Consider the following 15,982-nt stretch of genomic DNA (forward strand, 5'->3'; position numbering starts at 1 on the left):
TCCACGGTGGGTCATTGGTCCAACCCTCTGAGGCCGACGTGGGGTCTGCAGCCAGTCAGCAGTGGGCCACTCTTCAGCTCGCTACCGCAGGCAGTCGTCTCAGCTCCCAACACATGCCGGAGACTTCCCGCGGTGAGGCCCACAGATTTGGATGCTGGATAGTGGGCACTTGTTCGTGGCTGCAATCTCAGCCACACCAGTGGGGAGAAGGATGCAGCTGGCCGCCTGTGGCTCACACCGAACAGTGCTGAGTCAGCTGCTGGCACAGCCATCCTGACATCATCGGAACTCAGCAGGTCGGCCAAGGCCGGCATGACACAGTGTTGCATTGCACAGGCCACTGTGGTGCTTCCTCAGCATTGCAGGGCCCTGTGACCCAGACCAAAGTAAACGGAGCACTGTAGAGAAGCAAATAAATCGTTTGGAAAGTTCTCACTGAATTTTAATACGGCACCTCCTGGCACCCATCCACCACATTTGGTATCTTCCTGCTACATTTTGTCATCCTGGTATATTCGATGGCAGAAGTTGCCACAACATTTGGTGTCAGAATAGCGGACGTCATCTGTCGAGTACGACGTTCGAGCCCACCGCCTGCAGTAAAGTCACAAGATGTGGTGAGCACTGACAAAATTGTTCTTTTAGAGTATTGGACTTGGCTCCTGGCAAGCCACATTTTATATGTTTTGTGTATGCATATTATTTATTTTGGCAGGAAAAAGTTAGTGTGTTTGGGGCAGTAAGATGTTATTTTTCATGGCATTTGATAACTTTTGTATGGGTTTATGATGACACTGAGTATCATGATAGGGAGCTGTTGGAAGTCAGGTTGTTCTTGTACTTAAATGTTTTGTTTTGGGACTAACTGGGAACAAAAGCAACACAATGGCAGAGTCAAGGATGCGGGGTGTATCGGAACCAGAAGTGTTTCGGATTTTGATGGAAAAGATAGCACAATTGGTAGCGGACAATACACAGTTGAGAAGTGAATTAACATCTAGAAGTGAGTGGGAAACCACATTTGATTAGTCGTTGTTGCCTAGGGTGCAGGAGATTGATCCAGCCACCACAAGTTTAATTATTCTGTTTTCTGGCCAGGCATCTGGAGATGTGCATTCATTTGTGGAGGACTTGGAGACTTCAGCAGTGATGAATGGTTGGTCTGATGAGCAGTTGTTATGTATAGCCAAGATTAGATTAACGGGTGAAGCGAAAACATAGGTAAGGTGTTCTGAGGCCTTAAGGACAACAGGAAGGGCTTTTACAAAGATACAAGAAACAGGAAAGAGCTCAGTACTTTAGGGAGAGGTTAAGTACAATGACAAAGAGACAGGGGGAGACGGTGGAGAAATTTGTGGGCAAAAAAAAAAGCACTCCGTCTTCAGGCCACGAGTGGCGTACCAGGACCATCCGACCGCCATGACATCCTTGGTGGAGGATGCGGATGGGAGGGGCGTGGAGTCAGCACACTGCTCTCCCAGTCGTAAGATGGTATTCTTGACTGAAGCCACTACTATTTGGTCGAGTAGCTCCTCAATTGGCATCATGAGGCTGAGTGAACCCAGAAAAATGGCAACAGTGCAAGGCGGCCTGGATGGTCACCCATCCAAGTGCTGACCACACCCGACAGCGCTTGACTTCGGTGATCTCACAAGAACCGGTGTATCCACTGTGACAAGGCCGTTGCCAAATTTGCGGACAGGATAAGGGAAATTAATGAGTATACTTATGAGTTGGGTCAGAGCGATGAAGCAAATAGTGTTCTGTTGCAGGAGGCCGAGCAAAGGGCACTTGATGTATTTTTGACAGGGTTACTGGCGCATATGCCACGGAAAGTGCAAGATGGGGCTCCGAGAGATTTGTATTTGGCCATTCAGCTGGCAATTCAAATAGAGGAAACAGACATGGCAACAGGGGTACGCAAGAGACAAACAGTGTTTGCAGTGGGTGTGAAATGTTTTAAGTGTGCTCGTACAGGACATGTGCAGAGGCAATGTACCCAGTCACCAAGGAATAGAGGAAGGGGTGAAAGTCAGCAGCATGTAGGATGGAGAATGGAGATAGGAGAGGTGGACAAGCGTTAAACAGCAGAGGGGGCCCAAGACCCACCTAAGGGAGCTCCCGTTTAATTTCAATGCTACGAATATGTATGCAGAGGTGGAATGTTCAGTGGTAGGATCCATAGGAAATAAAAAGTTTAAGGTTGGGCACAGGGGTGCAAGTGTCAAGCCTACTAAGAATATAATGGGATGAAGGAAGTTAGACCCACCATGTTATAGGTTGCGTAGACTGGGGGATAAGGAGGTCGTGCCTTTGGGGTCAGTGACAGTTGACTTTCACATAGGGAAAGTCTGATATAATGCGTGCATGGAGGTAGTATCATGCTAAGCGAGGGCTATGACATGATCCTAAGAGTAGATTTCTTGCATCAAAATCATCCCAAAATTGACCTTGGGCAGTGAACTGTGGAATTTGGTGGAATGTTATTTCTGATAGGGGAAACTGTTGTCAATGCAGAGTTGTCGCGAGGGGCGTTCAACATAATGAACAAACTAATTGAACCACATACATTAGCATTAAGGCTTAATTCACATGAGTGTGTGTCTGGTGGCACCAGGAAGTTGCTTTAGGTAAGTGTGGAGTCGAATCTACCTGTGGGCACAGTATGTGTCATTGAACTATTGGAGGATAGTGAAGTTTTGAGTCCATTGGGTTGTTTTTGAAACGTAGTGTTGTACGTGTACAGGAGGGGAATGATGGGCGAGTAGTTCCTGTGAACATGGATAATTTTAGGACTGTAGATACGAATTTGTGGAAAGGAGTTTTAGTAGCATATTTGGATGTGCCAGATGACGAAGACTGGTGTTTGAGAGGTAGGCGATAGAATTGCATTGCATGACAAAATTAAACATTTGAAAGGAGGAGAAAGAGAGCATATGGAATAATTAGTGTGGGAATTTAAGGATTTTTTTTTTCCACAAGGGCCATAACCAGCAACTCCATTAGTTCAACATAGGATACCAACAGCAAATGAAGCACCCGTTTACTGTAAACCATATAGAATACCGAGGTATTTGCAGCTGATTGTGGAGGATTTCATTGATCAGCAACTTGTGGACTGTATTATAGAGCATAGTAATAGTTGCTTGGGAGCGGGCATTGTTGTTGTGCCTAAAAAATCTATGGATGGAACTAAGAAATACAGGTTCTGCTGTGACTACCGATAGCTCAATAATAAGACAGTAATGGATGCATACCGAATTCCAAACATACTGGAGACTTTGGACCACTTAGGACAGTGCCAGTATTTTACTACGATGGATTTGACAAGTGGTTATCATCAGCTAGAGGTGGCACCAGAGGACCACCCAAAAACTGCTTTCTCTACACCTCGAGGCCAATACCAGTACATTAGAATGCCATTCGGTTTGAAAAATGTGCCGGCAATGTTTCAGAGGTTGCTAGACAGTGTCTTGAGGGGTTTGAAACCATGGCAGTGTCTTGTCCATTTGGATGACATTATAGTGTTTTCAAGTAGTATGGAGCAACATAGACAGTGGTTAAGGGAAGTCTTTATGAGGTTAAGAGCAGCTCATTTGACGTTGAGCCTGGAGAAGTGTCATTTTGCATTAGAAGAAGTAAAATATTTGGGTCATATTATCAGTAATGATGGAGTGCGAACAGATTCGAGGTTGGTACAGGCTGTAAGGGATTTTTGGAAGCCGAAAACAGTTAAGGAAGTGCAGTCATTCATCGGAATTTGCAATTTCTATCAAAAGTTCGTGAAGGGTTTTGCAGATTTAGCACAGCCATTGACGTGATTGTTCCGGAAGGGTGTGAAATTTGAGTGGATGAAAGAGTGTCAGAAAGCGTTTGATAAACTGAAAGAAGTGTTAACATCAAGTCCGGTTCTTGTGTTTCCAGATTTTGAAAAGGAGTTTATACTAGCCTGCAACGCATCGAATCAAACATTAGGATGTGTTCTTAGTCAGTAAATTGATGGGAAAGAACATTCTGTAGCCTATGCATCTAGGCAGTTGAATGCAACAGAGAGGAATTACTCAACAACAGAGAGGGAGATGCTTAGCGTAATCTATGGAATCACATATTTTAAATGTTATTTATATGGGAGAAGATTTTGGGTAGTGACAGATCATGCTGCACTGAGGTGGTTGTTGGGGTTGAAGCATCTGTCCACTAGACTCGCTCGATGGGCTGTGAGGCTTAGTGGATTCGACCACGAGGTGGTGCACAAGCCTGGGAAGAAGCACGGTAATGCAGATGCACTAAGTAGGAAGGTGGCAAAAGTAGAAGTCATAGGTTATGACCTAGCAGTGTGGCAAAATTTACAGGACGTGGACAACGATTGTAAATTGTATCAGACACAGCCACAATTTAATGTGTACGACTGTCTTCTGTGCAAGGAAACGAAGTTAGTGCCAAGGGTAGTAGTGCCAATGAAGTCGAGGGATGAGGTTTTAAGAGGAATCACATGGTCACATGTTATCCGGTCATGGAGGGTGTAGAGTGACGAATAGGAGAGTGGTAGAGAGGTACTGGTGAAGAGGCAGGAAATGAGATGTGGATCAGTATGACAAGAATTGTATACCATGTGCGCAGAGAGCAGATTTGAGTCAGAAACAGATACAGGTACAATGACTACTGGAAGCAGCATGTCCATTCTCTTTGCTCGGGGTTGATGTCTTAGGACCTTTTAGGCAAACACCATCAGGGAACAGATTCGTTCTGACAATAATAGACCATTTTTCGTGGTATGTGGAGATGGTGGCTATGCCACATCAACAGGCAGCAATGGTTGCATAAGTGTTAGTAAATAACTGGATTTTGAAGTTTGGTGTGCCAGACACAATAATTACTGAACAAGGGACCAACTTCATGTCGGATTTTAACGAAGGAACTGTGTAAATTGTTGAACATGAAGAAGTTAAGGATGAGCTTGTTGCATCCACAGGCCAAAGGAAGGACAGAAAGGGTACACAGAACATTCGTGAAGATACTGAGTTTTTATGTGAATTCTCATCACCATCAGTGGGATGAGTATTTGAAGCATTTGTATGTGCATACAATGCCAAAGTCCATACAAATACTGGCTTGTCTCCCTATGAGATAGTGTATGGGCGAAAAATGCCATCACTATTTGATTTAGTGAAGCTACAGAAAGGAAGGACTGGTGAATCTGTACGTCAATTCACGAGAACAATTTGGGATGTTTGGAAATGGGTACAAAAGGCAAATACAAAGGCTTTGGAAAGGCAGGAAGATACAGTAAAGCGGAAAGGAAGTTTACAGCAGTTTAGAGTGGGGCAATGGGTAATGCTGTCCATCCCCTAAACGCAAAAACGGAAAACATAGAAGTTCCTCACGAGGTATCAAGGGCCATACCAAGTTGTTGAAACCACATCTCCCATTAATGTTAAGCTTCAGCTGCCAACGAGAACAACAATAGTACACAATGGGCGGTTACGGACATTTAAGGGTTGCCCGGATGTGATTCCAGATGTGTCACAGGAAGGAAAGAGGAAGAAAGAGAGAGCGAAAAGAGATGCTAAGCACAGAGAAAACCAGGAAGATAGAGTACAGCGTGAAGTACCATATGCTTTCCGATCTAGAAAGTAGTACAGTACTTGTAGTTATTTTTGATTTCTTGTTACGAATCATTGGGTTTGCGTAGAGTAATTAGGCATTGTATCTTATATGCGTTTTTGAGTATTGTGAGCCTGCTAGGGGCAACAGTCCTCTTGAAGATGAAGGAAGGGTGATGGTGACACCTGTCCTCAGGTCACTGGAGAGGGAAGTGTAGCATCTGATGTATGTGGAGTGTTGTTGGAGGAGAAATCGAACACAGTTCTGGAGAAATTAATACGTCGGTGTAAATTTTGCGGCAAAGCCATAGCAAATATATGTTGAACGATGTTAGAGTTTCCTGCTTAAATTTTTAGTTATCGACAGCGCTGGGTCAGGAAAGTCGTGGCTATTGCACCAGTACATATAATGTAAATTTAAGGATGAAAGTAGTCACACAATTGGTGTTGACTTTGGATAAAAAAATAGTGAACGTTGGAGGAAAATCTTTGAAGCTACAAATATGGGACACCTGCATGTTGCAGTTATTTTTCACCAGTGGGAAAGTAATAGATTGTTCAAGGGACATCGTGGAGCCAAAATTGAGCTTGCAATGGGTTGTGATGCATTGGATCTTCTCCACCTATGAGAATTTGATAGTAGTAGCAAGTTGTTTCGAGCAAGAAGTATTTGCAGAAGTGAAACGTATAGAGCTTGACGGGAGTGGAATTTTAATCAATGGAACTAAGTGTAAAATAATAGGACCAATCTTCCATCTGCCAGCATCAATTTCAGGAGTCACACAATTGAATGTTACGCAGCCACAGCTGTACTGGCCAGAAGCCACTTTAGAGTTTTTGCCAAGGAGACTCTGACCTTGTTAAATCAAACTCTGGAGCCAGGTCTGTTGAGATCCATAAACCAGTTCATTTTAGAGCAAGAGGGGTGCATATCAGCCGAACAGCTTGTGCAACATGTTGCTCAGTATAGGGAAAGGCAACGGCAAATAATGATAATTTTGAACACCTTTGTGCCAAGTGTCATCACAGCCTTAACTTTGTTATGTGTTGTTTTCTTTCTGATCAGGCAGAGAGCCAATTCCCAGAGGGATCCGAGGGTAGTCCAAGTCCCAGTGGATTGGATACCGAGGGCGTGAGACAAGTAGGTAAGGGGTTGATCGAGCAATGGTCGTCCAGTAAGGAATTTTTACATTTTGTTTTACGCCTTGGTCTTAAGGGGCACTCGACCACGTCTAAGTTTTCTAATAGTAAGTAAGTATGTCATAAGTGCCAATCTAAATTAGTTTAAGAGTTAGTTAATGGACAAACCGGGGACCAAGTCTTTCCGAAGAGGGGAATAATGTAGCGGCACCACCGTTTAGGATATGGAAAGTTAGATTTGTGTGATATTTGGAGCACAAGTTACAGCCAGGCGCCAGCCGGATTGCAGTAAGTTATGCATACCAGCAGTTACGAAGGCAAAACAGAGGTGCACAGCCGAGTATAAATAGCTGCCGTTTTCTAACGAGATTCATTGAAGTGTGAACAGCTCTCCTGGACGGCGGGGCATGTCACACCACTGGCTACACGCAGAGCACTTGGGGCACCAGCATTCCAGTCCACGGCGTGTCACTCGTTCAACCCTCAGAGACCAACAAGTGTGGCAGCTATCCTGGACGGTGAGGTGTATCACACCACTGGGCTACACGCAGCAACAGGTGGGGCGCCAGTGTCCCAGTCCACTGCGAGTCATTGGTTCAACCCTCTGAGGCTGACGCACGGTCCACAGCCAACCAGCGGTGGGCCACTCTTCGGCTCGCTACTGCAGGCAGTTGTCTCGTCTCCCGACACACACCGGAGACTTCCCGAGGTGAGGGCCAGAGATTCGGATGCCGGATAGTGAGCGCTTGTTTGTCACTGCAATCTCAGCCACGCCAGCATGGAGAAGGACGCAGCTGACCACCCGCAGCTCACACCGAACAGCACTGAGCCGGCTGCTGGCACAGCCATCCTGACATCATCGGAACTCAGCGGGCCAGCCAAGGCTGGCACGACACAGTGTTGTATTGCACAGGCTGCTGGTGTGCTTCCTCAGCATTGCGAGGCCTGTGATGCAGACTGAAGTGAACGGAGCACTGCAGTGGAAGCAAATAAATCATTTGGAAAGTTCTCGCCATGTTTTAATATGGGACCTCCCAGCACCCATACACTACATTTGATGTCTTCGCACTACATTTGGTCATCCTGATACATTCGGTGGCAGAAGTCGCCACAACAAAAGGCAGTTTTTGTATAAGTGCATCATGCATGCAGAACTCACGTGTTCCATTATATAGGCTGAAAACAATTAATATAATCTTCATGCTTTTAGAAATTACACATTAAATGCTTATCAAACACCAAAAGACGCATCTGTTAACAGCCATCTCTTCTACATGACATGATTTCTTATACAAAGAGTTCTTGTACATTATTGATCCTATTGGAACAACAAAAATTGCCATCCAAAGCCCCATTGGACATTAATTTTTGAAGTGGAATAATCTGCACCGTCAGTTGATGATAAAAATACTTATGACGTACATGTGCTGCTTGAACTCACTGGCTCCACTAACTGTGTGTTGCAATTCTATCCCTTGCACTTGCTGCCCCTCTCTCCTCCATTTCTATCTAATACAGCCTGCTACCTTACTCCCAGCTATCAACCATCTTTCCCCAAGCTTGCATCCCCATCTCTTTTCTCTTCTCACCCACTCGACTCAACACAACCCCTCAACTCATAAAATGTAGTTGTACATGTGTGTGTGTGTGTGTGTGTGTGTGTGTGTGTGTGTGTGTGTGGTCTAGCCCAGAAAAAGGATTTGTCTGAAAGCTATTTACATTCTGCCAGAACAAGTTAAGGAACATACAGAACGTGGGTCACCTAGTCCAGTCTTTTAGGAGAACAATACTAATGCGTATAAATGCATTTCTGAAACAGGTCTTATAAAATGAAATGGAAATTTTAATGCTTTCCTTGTATGAGAAAACAAGGTGTGTAGCATGGAAAACAAATATTTATTTGTGCTCACAGTCATTTGTACTCTTGACCCACCTGCATATACCTGTTCCACTTCTAGTTACATCAACAACTATCTTTAGCTTTCATCTGATTCCTTTTTATTTACATTAACCTCCTTTTTTCCTTCACACACTCTTTTCTTTGATGCTTTTTATATCTTTCTGCTATTTATACTTTTCATTATGTCTCCTCTCACCCCTAAGCTTCACTCCTCTACATTCCAATTTCTTCCTAGATTTCCTCACCTGAACATTTCTTATATTTAATGTTTAGCTTTTCTCATTTCCAAACTACTATTACCTAAAATTTATAGAGAATGCATAAAACTATTTTTCAATAGACAGTTGGGAGATATTTTCATTCTCCTAATTAACCTTTTGACTGCCACCGATGTTTTTTCTATATTCTGTGATGAGAGCAGCTTTGTTAACTATTGTACTGGTCACCTAATACTGCAACCTGTGCTTAGAGATGGCATTTCAGCTGCTATACAATACTTATTATCTGATTTTAAGGAAACCATTCAGAGGATAAATTTGACTTTTGCACTTCTCACAGTCTGATATCTCCTTTTGATAGAGGACTGAACTGCTTTTCATTATTCAGAAACGTTACTGTGCTGCATGAAATTAAGTAGACCATTGCATGAAATTTTGTAGAGTTTGCGGAGGCAAAAACACATTGCATAAACATTGCTTATGACTGATTTTAGCTCAACCATTGTTGTGTAAGAAATGTAGATAATATATTCAAATTTTATTTAAAATTGAGAGCAAAATGCTATCTCATTTCACTCTTTACTTATTGGTTTTTATATCTGGCAGAAGGTTGCACATGGCATGCCCACTTCTGTCCCTGTACATCAGGAATCTTGTAGTCATAACAACTGTCATATTTCATAAATGATTCAAGATATCAAAACAAGGTATTTTGCAAATGAAAGCAAGCAAAGAGACACTTAGTTTATGATAAATACTAGATTTTTTTTATTAACCAAGATATGGAAGTAGCTCCTCCACAGCAGTTGGAGGGTCAGAGGAACGGCATGTAAACACATCAACAGCACTTAAGGGAAACCCAGGGGCCTTGTTTAAACATGTCCTCAGCACCTGACACGCAATGGAGCATGATGAGTAAACTCGTCCACAGCACTTAAAGGGTTAAGAACAATAAATACAAACATTGGGTCAGTAATTCTGTGACAGGTGGGCAATTATTACAAAGTTGACTTTAAAGAATGTTTTGTACTATCTGTTACCTGACTCCTCGTCTTTTCATGCAGCTGCCGCAGTGATGCATTCAAATACTTTGCTGACTTGTCCTGGGTCACTTGCTCTTGCATTACTTCTAAAATTTTGTCCTCTAATTGAGTTCTCTCTGTTAACAATTTTTCAAGTTCACGATGCAAGGCAGATATCTCATTGCTGTGCTTCTTTCCCTCCTGAAATATTTGTATAAAAAACAATATTATTCTTGAGAACCAATCCCCACAACAAAGATATACTGGTAGAAATAATGTTAGTCACAAAACTGGCTGCTTAGCAGTAACCCACTTATTCTGAATTTTAATGAAACCATTGAAACACAATTTTATGAAATGAACAACTCTTTTTAAACTATATTCATATAAAAAAAGATTGAAAAAATATTTTACTCATTACATGACAGTAGATGCAGCCACATAAAGACAGGCAACACTAATGGTAGCTTTCATTTGGCAAATTAAAATGAAGTGGAAAGAAACAAGTCTACCTGTTACCTGTAACAGGTCAAGTTAGTCAAAGTAACATAGAGAAATAAACACTGAGTTGAAGCAAAAACAAGACAAAAATGGCTTCCATATGGATTTTAATGATATAATGTGTACAATATAAATTTTTTATGAAGTGTGCTTAGACTTCCTCCTTAATTACATTGGTTTCAGCTGTATTTTTAATCTGCTTGATCATTTTGGTGAAAAATTTTGTTCCTTGATAGGAAATACTATTTTCATATTTTTGTTTATTTTCCTTGAAGAATTTTAATCTGGATCTCTTGCCATGGAAGGCCAGTGATGATTTTATGTATTGCTCTTATTTTGTGCTTTCACCCTCAAAAACTGATTCCAAAGCTAAGGATTGTGTTAACATAACAGTAAATAGTGAAAAGACACTTATTGCTACAAATTTATGATGAGGTTCTATATTGCTATTATCTCTGTGTATTCCTTCCAGTTCAGCCAAGAGATATTCACCCTCAAAACATTTTTGGTGATGATGGGATTTAGGGTGCTCAACAATGAGATCTTTAGTATGGTTACTAAAGTACAGGAAGCTAAGTGTGGTTAAAAGGTGTAAAAGTTTAAAAATTTCATTAAAATTCATAAAACACAAATGTAATCACGCACTTACCTATGTAAAATTACACTGATGATAAAATAAATACTATTTTAGATATTAAAACTTACGATAAAAAATTACCAATGCTCAGTTAGGAATGATTGACAAACATGGACTGGCTGATCACTAATAAAAACTGAACATACTTTTTATTAAAAAGTGATCTACAAACCCCATTTGCATAAAAATACTTTTTTTCAGTTTGTTGACTGCTGTTTATTATTTGGAGACTACTAGTTTCAGGCACTGTCACACATCTTTGGATTAGTTGAAAAATACAATACCAAATGACGCTATGGACATAATTCTGATTTTTAAGTATTCCACAGGTAAAAAGTTCCACCTATTTACAAAACAATGGTTGTATGAGGTACTATATTAGCGTGATTCCATGGTTATGAACACAGCAGCATCCAACTTAATCAAAGACATCACTCAAGGAGTAGACAATAAAGAACATGTATGAGGCATCCATCCAGACTCACAAAAAGCATTTGACTGTGTTGATGTTACCATATTGCTGGACAAACTGTGGAACTATTGCATTTGAGGCACAACCCATAATCTGATTAGGTCCTATTTGAAAAATAGGAAGTGGTTTGCGTCTATTACCACTACAGAGGGAGCATAAAAAATCAAACACCATTGACATTAATTTTGGTATTCCACAGGGGTGAATATCAGAACCAGTCCTTTATATTATTTATGATAATGATACATCTACATCTACATACATACTCCGCAATCCACCATACGGTGCGTGGTGGAGGGTACCTCGTACCACAACTAGCATCTTCTCTCCCTGTTCCACTCCCAAACAGAACAAGGGAAAAATGACTGCCTATATGCCTCTGTACGAGCCCTAATCTTTCTTATCTTATCTTTGTGGTCTTCCCGCAAAATGTAAGTTGACGGCAGTAAAATTGTACTGCAGTCAGCCTCAAACGCTGCTTCTCTAAATTTCCTCAGTAGTGATTTGCGTAAAGAACGCCTCCTTTCCTCTAGAGGCTCCCACCCGGTCCTGAAGCATTCCCGTAACACTCGTGTGATGATCAAACCTACCAGCAACAAATCTAGCAGCCCGCCTCTGAATTGCTTCTATGTCCTCCCTCAATCCAACCTGATAGGGATCCCAAACGCTTGAGCAGTCTATAACAAAGCCTGCTACAGCTATCTTATATGCAGATGATACCACATTAATATGGTGTAATTCTAGGTATTCACAACTTGAAATGAAATCCAATATTGCAGCAGGCATAATTCTGCAGTATTTTAATGAAAACAAACTAAAATTAAATACAAATAAATCAGTCTATATTGAATTTGATCTTTGGAGGCAAAAAACCCATTAAAACCAAATTTTAATTGGCGATGATTATATGAAAAGAGAATACTCGACCAAGTTTCTTGCCCTGATACTTGATGCAGCATCAAGTGGTCTGATCATGTAAATGATATTTGCAAAAAGCTATCTACTACCATATATGTCCTAAGAAAACTCACACCTTCTTGTAACATTACTACTGTGAGGCAAATATGTTTTGCACTATTTGAATCCCATCTAAGCTATGGGATAGAGGTACGGGGGTCCAGCAGTAAAGATAATATGAAAAGAGTACTTACCCTACAGAAGAAGGCACTGGGAAAGAAATGTGCCAGGGAATCCTGCAGAAATTTATTTAGAGAATTTGAAATACTAACTGTTCATAAACTGTATGTACTTAAGATAACCATTATGGCAATAAACAGTTACAAAACACTTAATGAAGAAATACACAATCACAACACTAGAGATAGAGAGACACCTCACAATATCTCTCATAGAACCACACTTTATGAGACAAGCCCTCACTACACAGGCATAAAATTACTGAATTGCTTCCACCCTAATATCTCCAAAATGACCATTACAGAACCAAAAAAGAAATTAAAATTATGGCTCCTAAACAATCCATGTATTCAATAGAAGAGTTTCTAGATTTAGTACACTCGAGTGATGGAAGACCCAGTTTCTAAAAATATATGAATCTCAGATCTTAGACCATGTCACAAATTGTAAAATATATGGAAATAACGTAATTTTTTTAATCTATATATTGCAACAGCAAATTGTTTTTATGTCTAGTCCACATACTTAACACCATTCTCTTGACTAAATTTAGAAAAAATGGGATAGATATTAATACCAGGTAATAATATGTAACTCTACTAAGCAAGGCTCTGACTTATTCAGAAGACTGTAACAAAAAAATTGTAATCAGTTGATGTTGGATCAAAATAAATAAATAAATAACATTTGCATACAAATGTTATTTGTTTATTTATTTATAACCTGCAGTATTAACATGAAAACAGACAGACCTGAATATGAAAAACATGCAGTGACATTTTTATGATACAAGCTGTGTTGCCACCAAACAAAGGAACAGGAAGTGTTACAGAACAAAACTTTTACTTTTCATGGAATTTCCCTTCAGTAATTACATAGAAACAAATTGTATAGTAAGACTACAAGTTCACAGTAACACATACTAGTGCAAAAATTTGTGAAATTACTATAAGCCCTCTACACATACTAATGAAATTTAAATACACATTTGAAACAATTAATACATAAAACATTACAAAGCTTATCACAGTATTTCAAAAACACATCTGTCCATAAGGAGCAACAAAACTTTCTTATTTTCGTGTTCTTTTTCATAAGTCCTTTGTAGCAGTTCAAATGGAGCCCCACAGTGAAATCCTGTCTTGTTATTATTAAGCTCAATGCAGTCAGTGCCCAGTGGGCTGCCACAGCAGACAGGTGGTGTAACATCTTATGTCCCAGCATCATCAGCTATTAATTATGCATTTGTTTTATCTTAGTAATTCTTATAAAATCAGGATTAGGTCTACAGTATCATTTGCTTTTATATTTTTCAATACATTTGAAAATGGGCAGCATTGAAATAATACATTGCAATGACAGAAAGAAAAAAAAAAGTTCCCCCCCCCCTAGAAGTAAGGATTGTGGATCACTCCTTCCTGGCAGATACGAGGTGCGAAAATAAAGTAATGAAACTGATGTGAAAAAAAACGTTGCTTACCATTTTAGTCACGTTTAGTGTTGTCTCCTTCAAAGTATTTCCCTTCTGATTGCACACACTTCTTTGACCACTGTTTTGACTCTTGGAAATAGAAAAGAGTCACACGGAGTGAGATCAGGTAAATAAGGTGGCTGTGGTAGTACTGAAATTAGTTTTAAGGTTAAAATTGCTGTACTGACAGAGCAGTATGGGATGGCGCATTATTGTGACGTAGAATACAATTATCAGCAATGTTGGCATGGAGATGAAGAACTCTTTTACGAAGTCTTTCTAAAATTTCTTTGTAGTAATATTGGGTAACTGTTTGTCCAGGAGGCACTCACTCCTTATGAACAATTCCCTTGGAATCAAAGAAGCACACAAGCATGCATTTCACTTTTGGCTTTGACATGCAAGCTTTTTTTGGTCTGGGTGATCCCTTTGAGCACCACTGCAAACTTTGGCGTTTTGTCTCTGGATCGCACTGAAAAACCCAACTTTCATCACCAGTGATAACACGGCTCAACAATTCTGGATTGATTTCCGTTTGCTCTAACAGATCAGCTGCCACATTTTTCCGTGTTTCTTGCTCTTGTGACATCAGATTTTTGGGGACCATTTTTGCACAAATCTTTCTCATACCTAGATCTTCTGTTATCACTAGACAAACCCATTTCTCGACTGATGTTCAGTTCTTCTGCAATCATTTTCATGGATAATCTTCGATCAGGTCATATGAGTTCATGCACCATGGTCAAGCTGACATCCATCCGTGAGGTTGATGGTCGTCCACTGCAGTCTTCATCTTCAACATTCATTCTGCCTTCACTAAATATTTTATGCCAATGAAAAACTTGAGCTCTTGACAAAACCTCCTCTCCAAAAGCATTCTGGAGCTTACCATAAGTTGTCGTCGCCTTTTCACCCAATTTAATGCAAAAAGAAATGGCATACAGTTGCGCAATATTGTACATTTCCATGACAAGAGACACAAAGACGTGTTAACTTATTACAGAACAATTCACGACTGAGTAGTTGCATCAATGTGCCACTAGGACTAGAAGCAGCTTATACACCAAGGCCAAAAAATATTGTGACTACGAAAGCCTGCAGTGTTGCCACATCTTGCAAAGAAAATCAGTCTCATTACTTTATTGTCGCAGCTCGTATGACCAACTTAAAAAAGACAGTGCCTAACGAGGTTGTCGGGGGATGTGATAACATTCTTCAAACTAAAATTCAAAATTATGAAAGCCAGCTCATATGTTGAATTCAATAACAACTATTTACAATTAGGGGTAGTGCCAAAGTTTGCAAGGGTCAAGGTTATTAATAGTGCTATGTTCAAAAAGGAGTGAAAAAGAAAGTGGAACAACTGTGAGTAAGACAGAAAATTAGAGCAAGATACATTGAAAAAGATAAGTTTAACAAAACAACATTCAGTTTACATTTACGATGGTCATTCAATAATTAAAGAGACAAATTGGTCTGGAGAAAAAAGTGTTTATTTTTACAAAACAATACTTTTTTTACTTTTTGACATAATTCCTTTGAACATTTATGCACTTGTTCCAATGGACTACAAGTTTTTTTATTCTGGCTGCAAAGAACCAATTTCCCACATACTTTTTCACATCCTCGTTGTCCTGCAATCCCTTCCCATGTGATGCCTGCTTCAGTGCGTCAAACAACTGAAAATCACTAGGTGCTAAATCAGGACTGTAAGGGAGATGAGGCAGTACTTCCCAGGCAATTTTGTCGAAGGTTAGTTGAGCAATATGAGGATGTGCATTGTCTTGCTGAAGAATCACACCTCTCCTCTGAGATCTACGACGTCTCTCTCTCATGGCTGGCTTCACCTTGTTTAAAAGCAAATCCGAGTAGTATTGGATT

General features: G+C 40.5%; 1 protein-coding gene across 1 annotated transcript in view; it reads right to left on the minus strand.

Moving 5' to 3' along the window:
* The window catches only part of LOC126457654 (coiled-coil domain-containing protein 40), a 392,411-nt gene that overhangs the window by 168,137 nt on the left and 208,292 nt on the right, over positions 1-15,982 (minus strand). Inside the window, exon 7 of the mRNA XM_050094144.1 lies at positions 9,902-10,084. Within this exon, the coding sequence (XP_049950101.1) occupies positions 9,902-10,084 (183 nt within the window). The remainder of the gene's footprint in view (positions 1-9,901; positions 10,085-15,982) is intronic.

The sequence above is a fragment of the Schistocerca serialis genome, chromosome 2, assembly GCF_023864345.2.
Source record: "Schistocerca serialis cubense isolate TAMUIC-IGC-003099 chromosome 2, iqSchSeri2.2, whole genome shotgun sequence".
Taxonomy (NCBI): Eukaryota; Metazoa; Arthropoda; class Insecta; order Orthoptera; family Acrididae; genus Schistocerca; species Schistocerca serialis.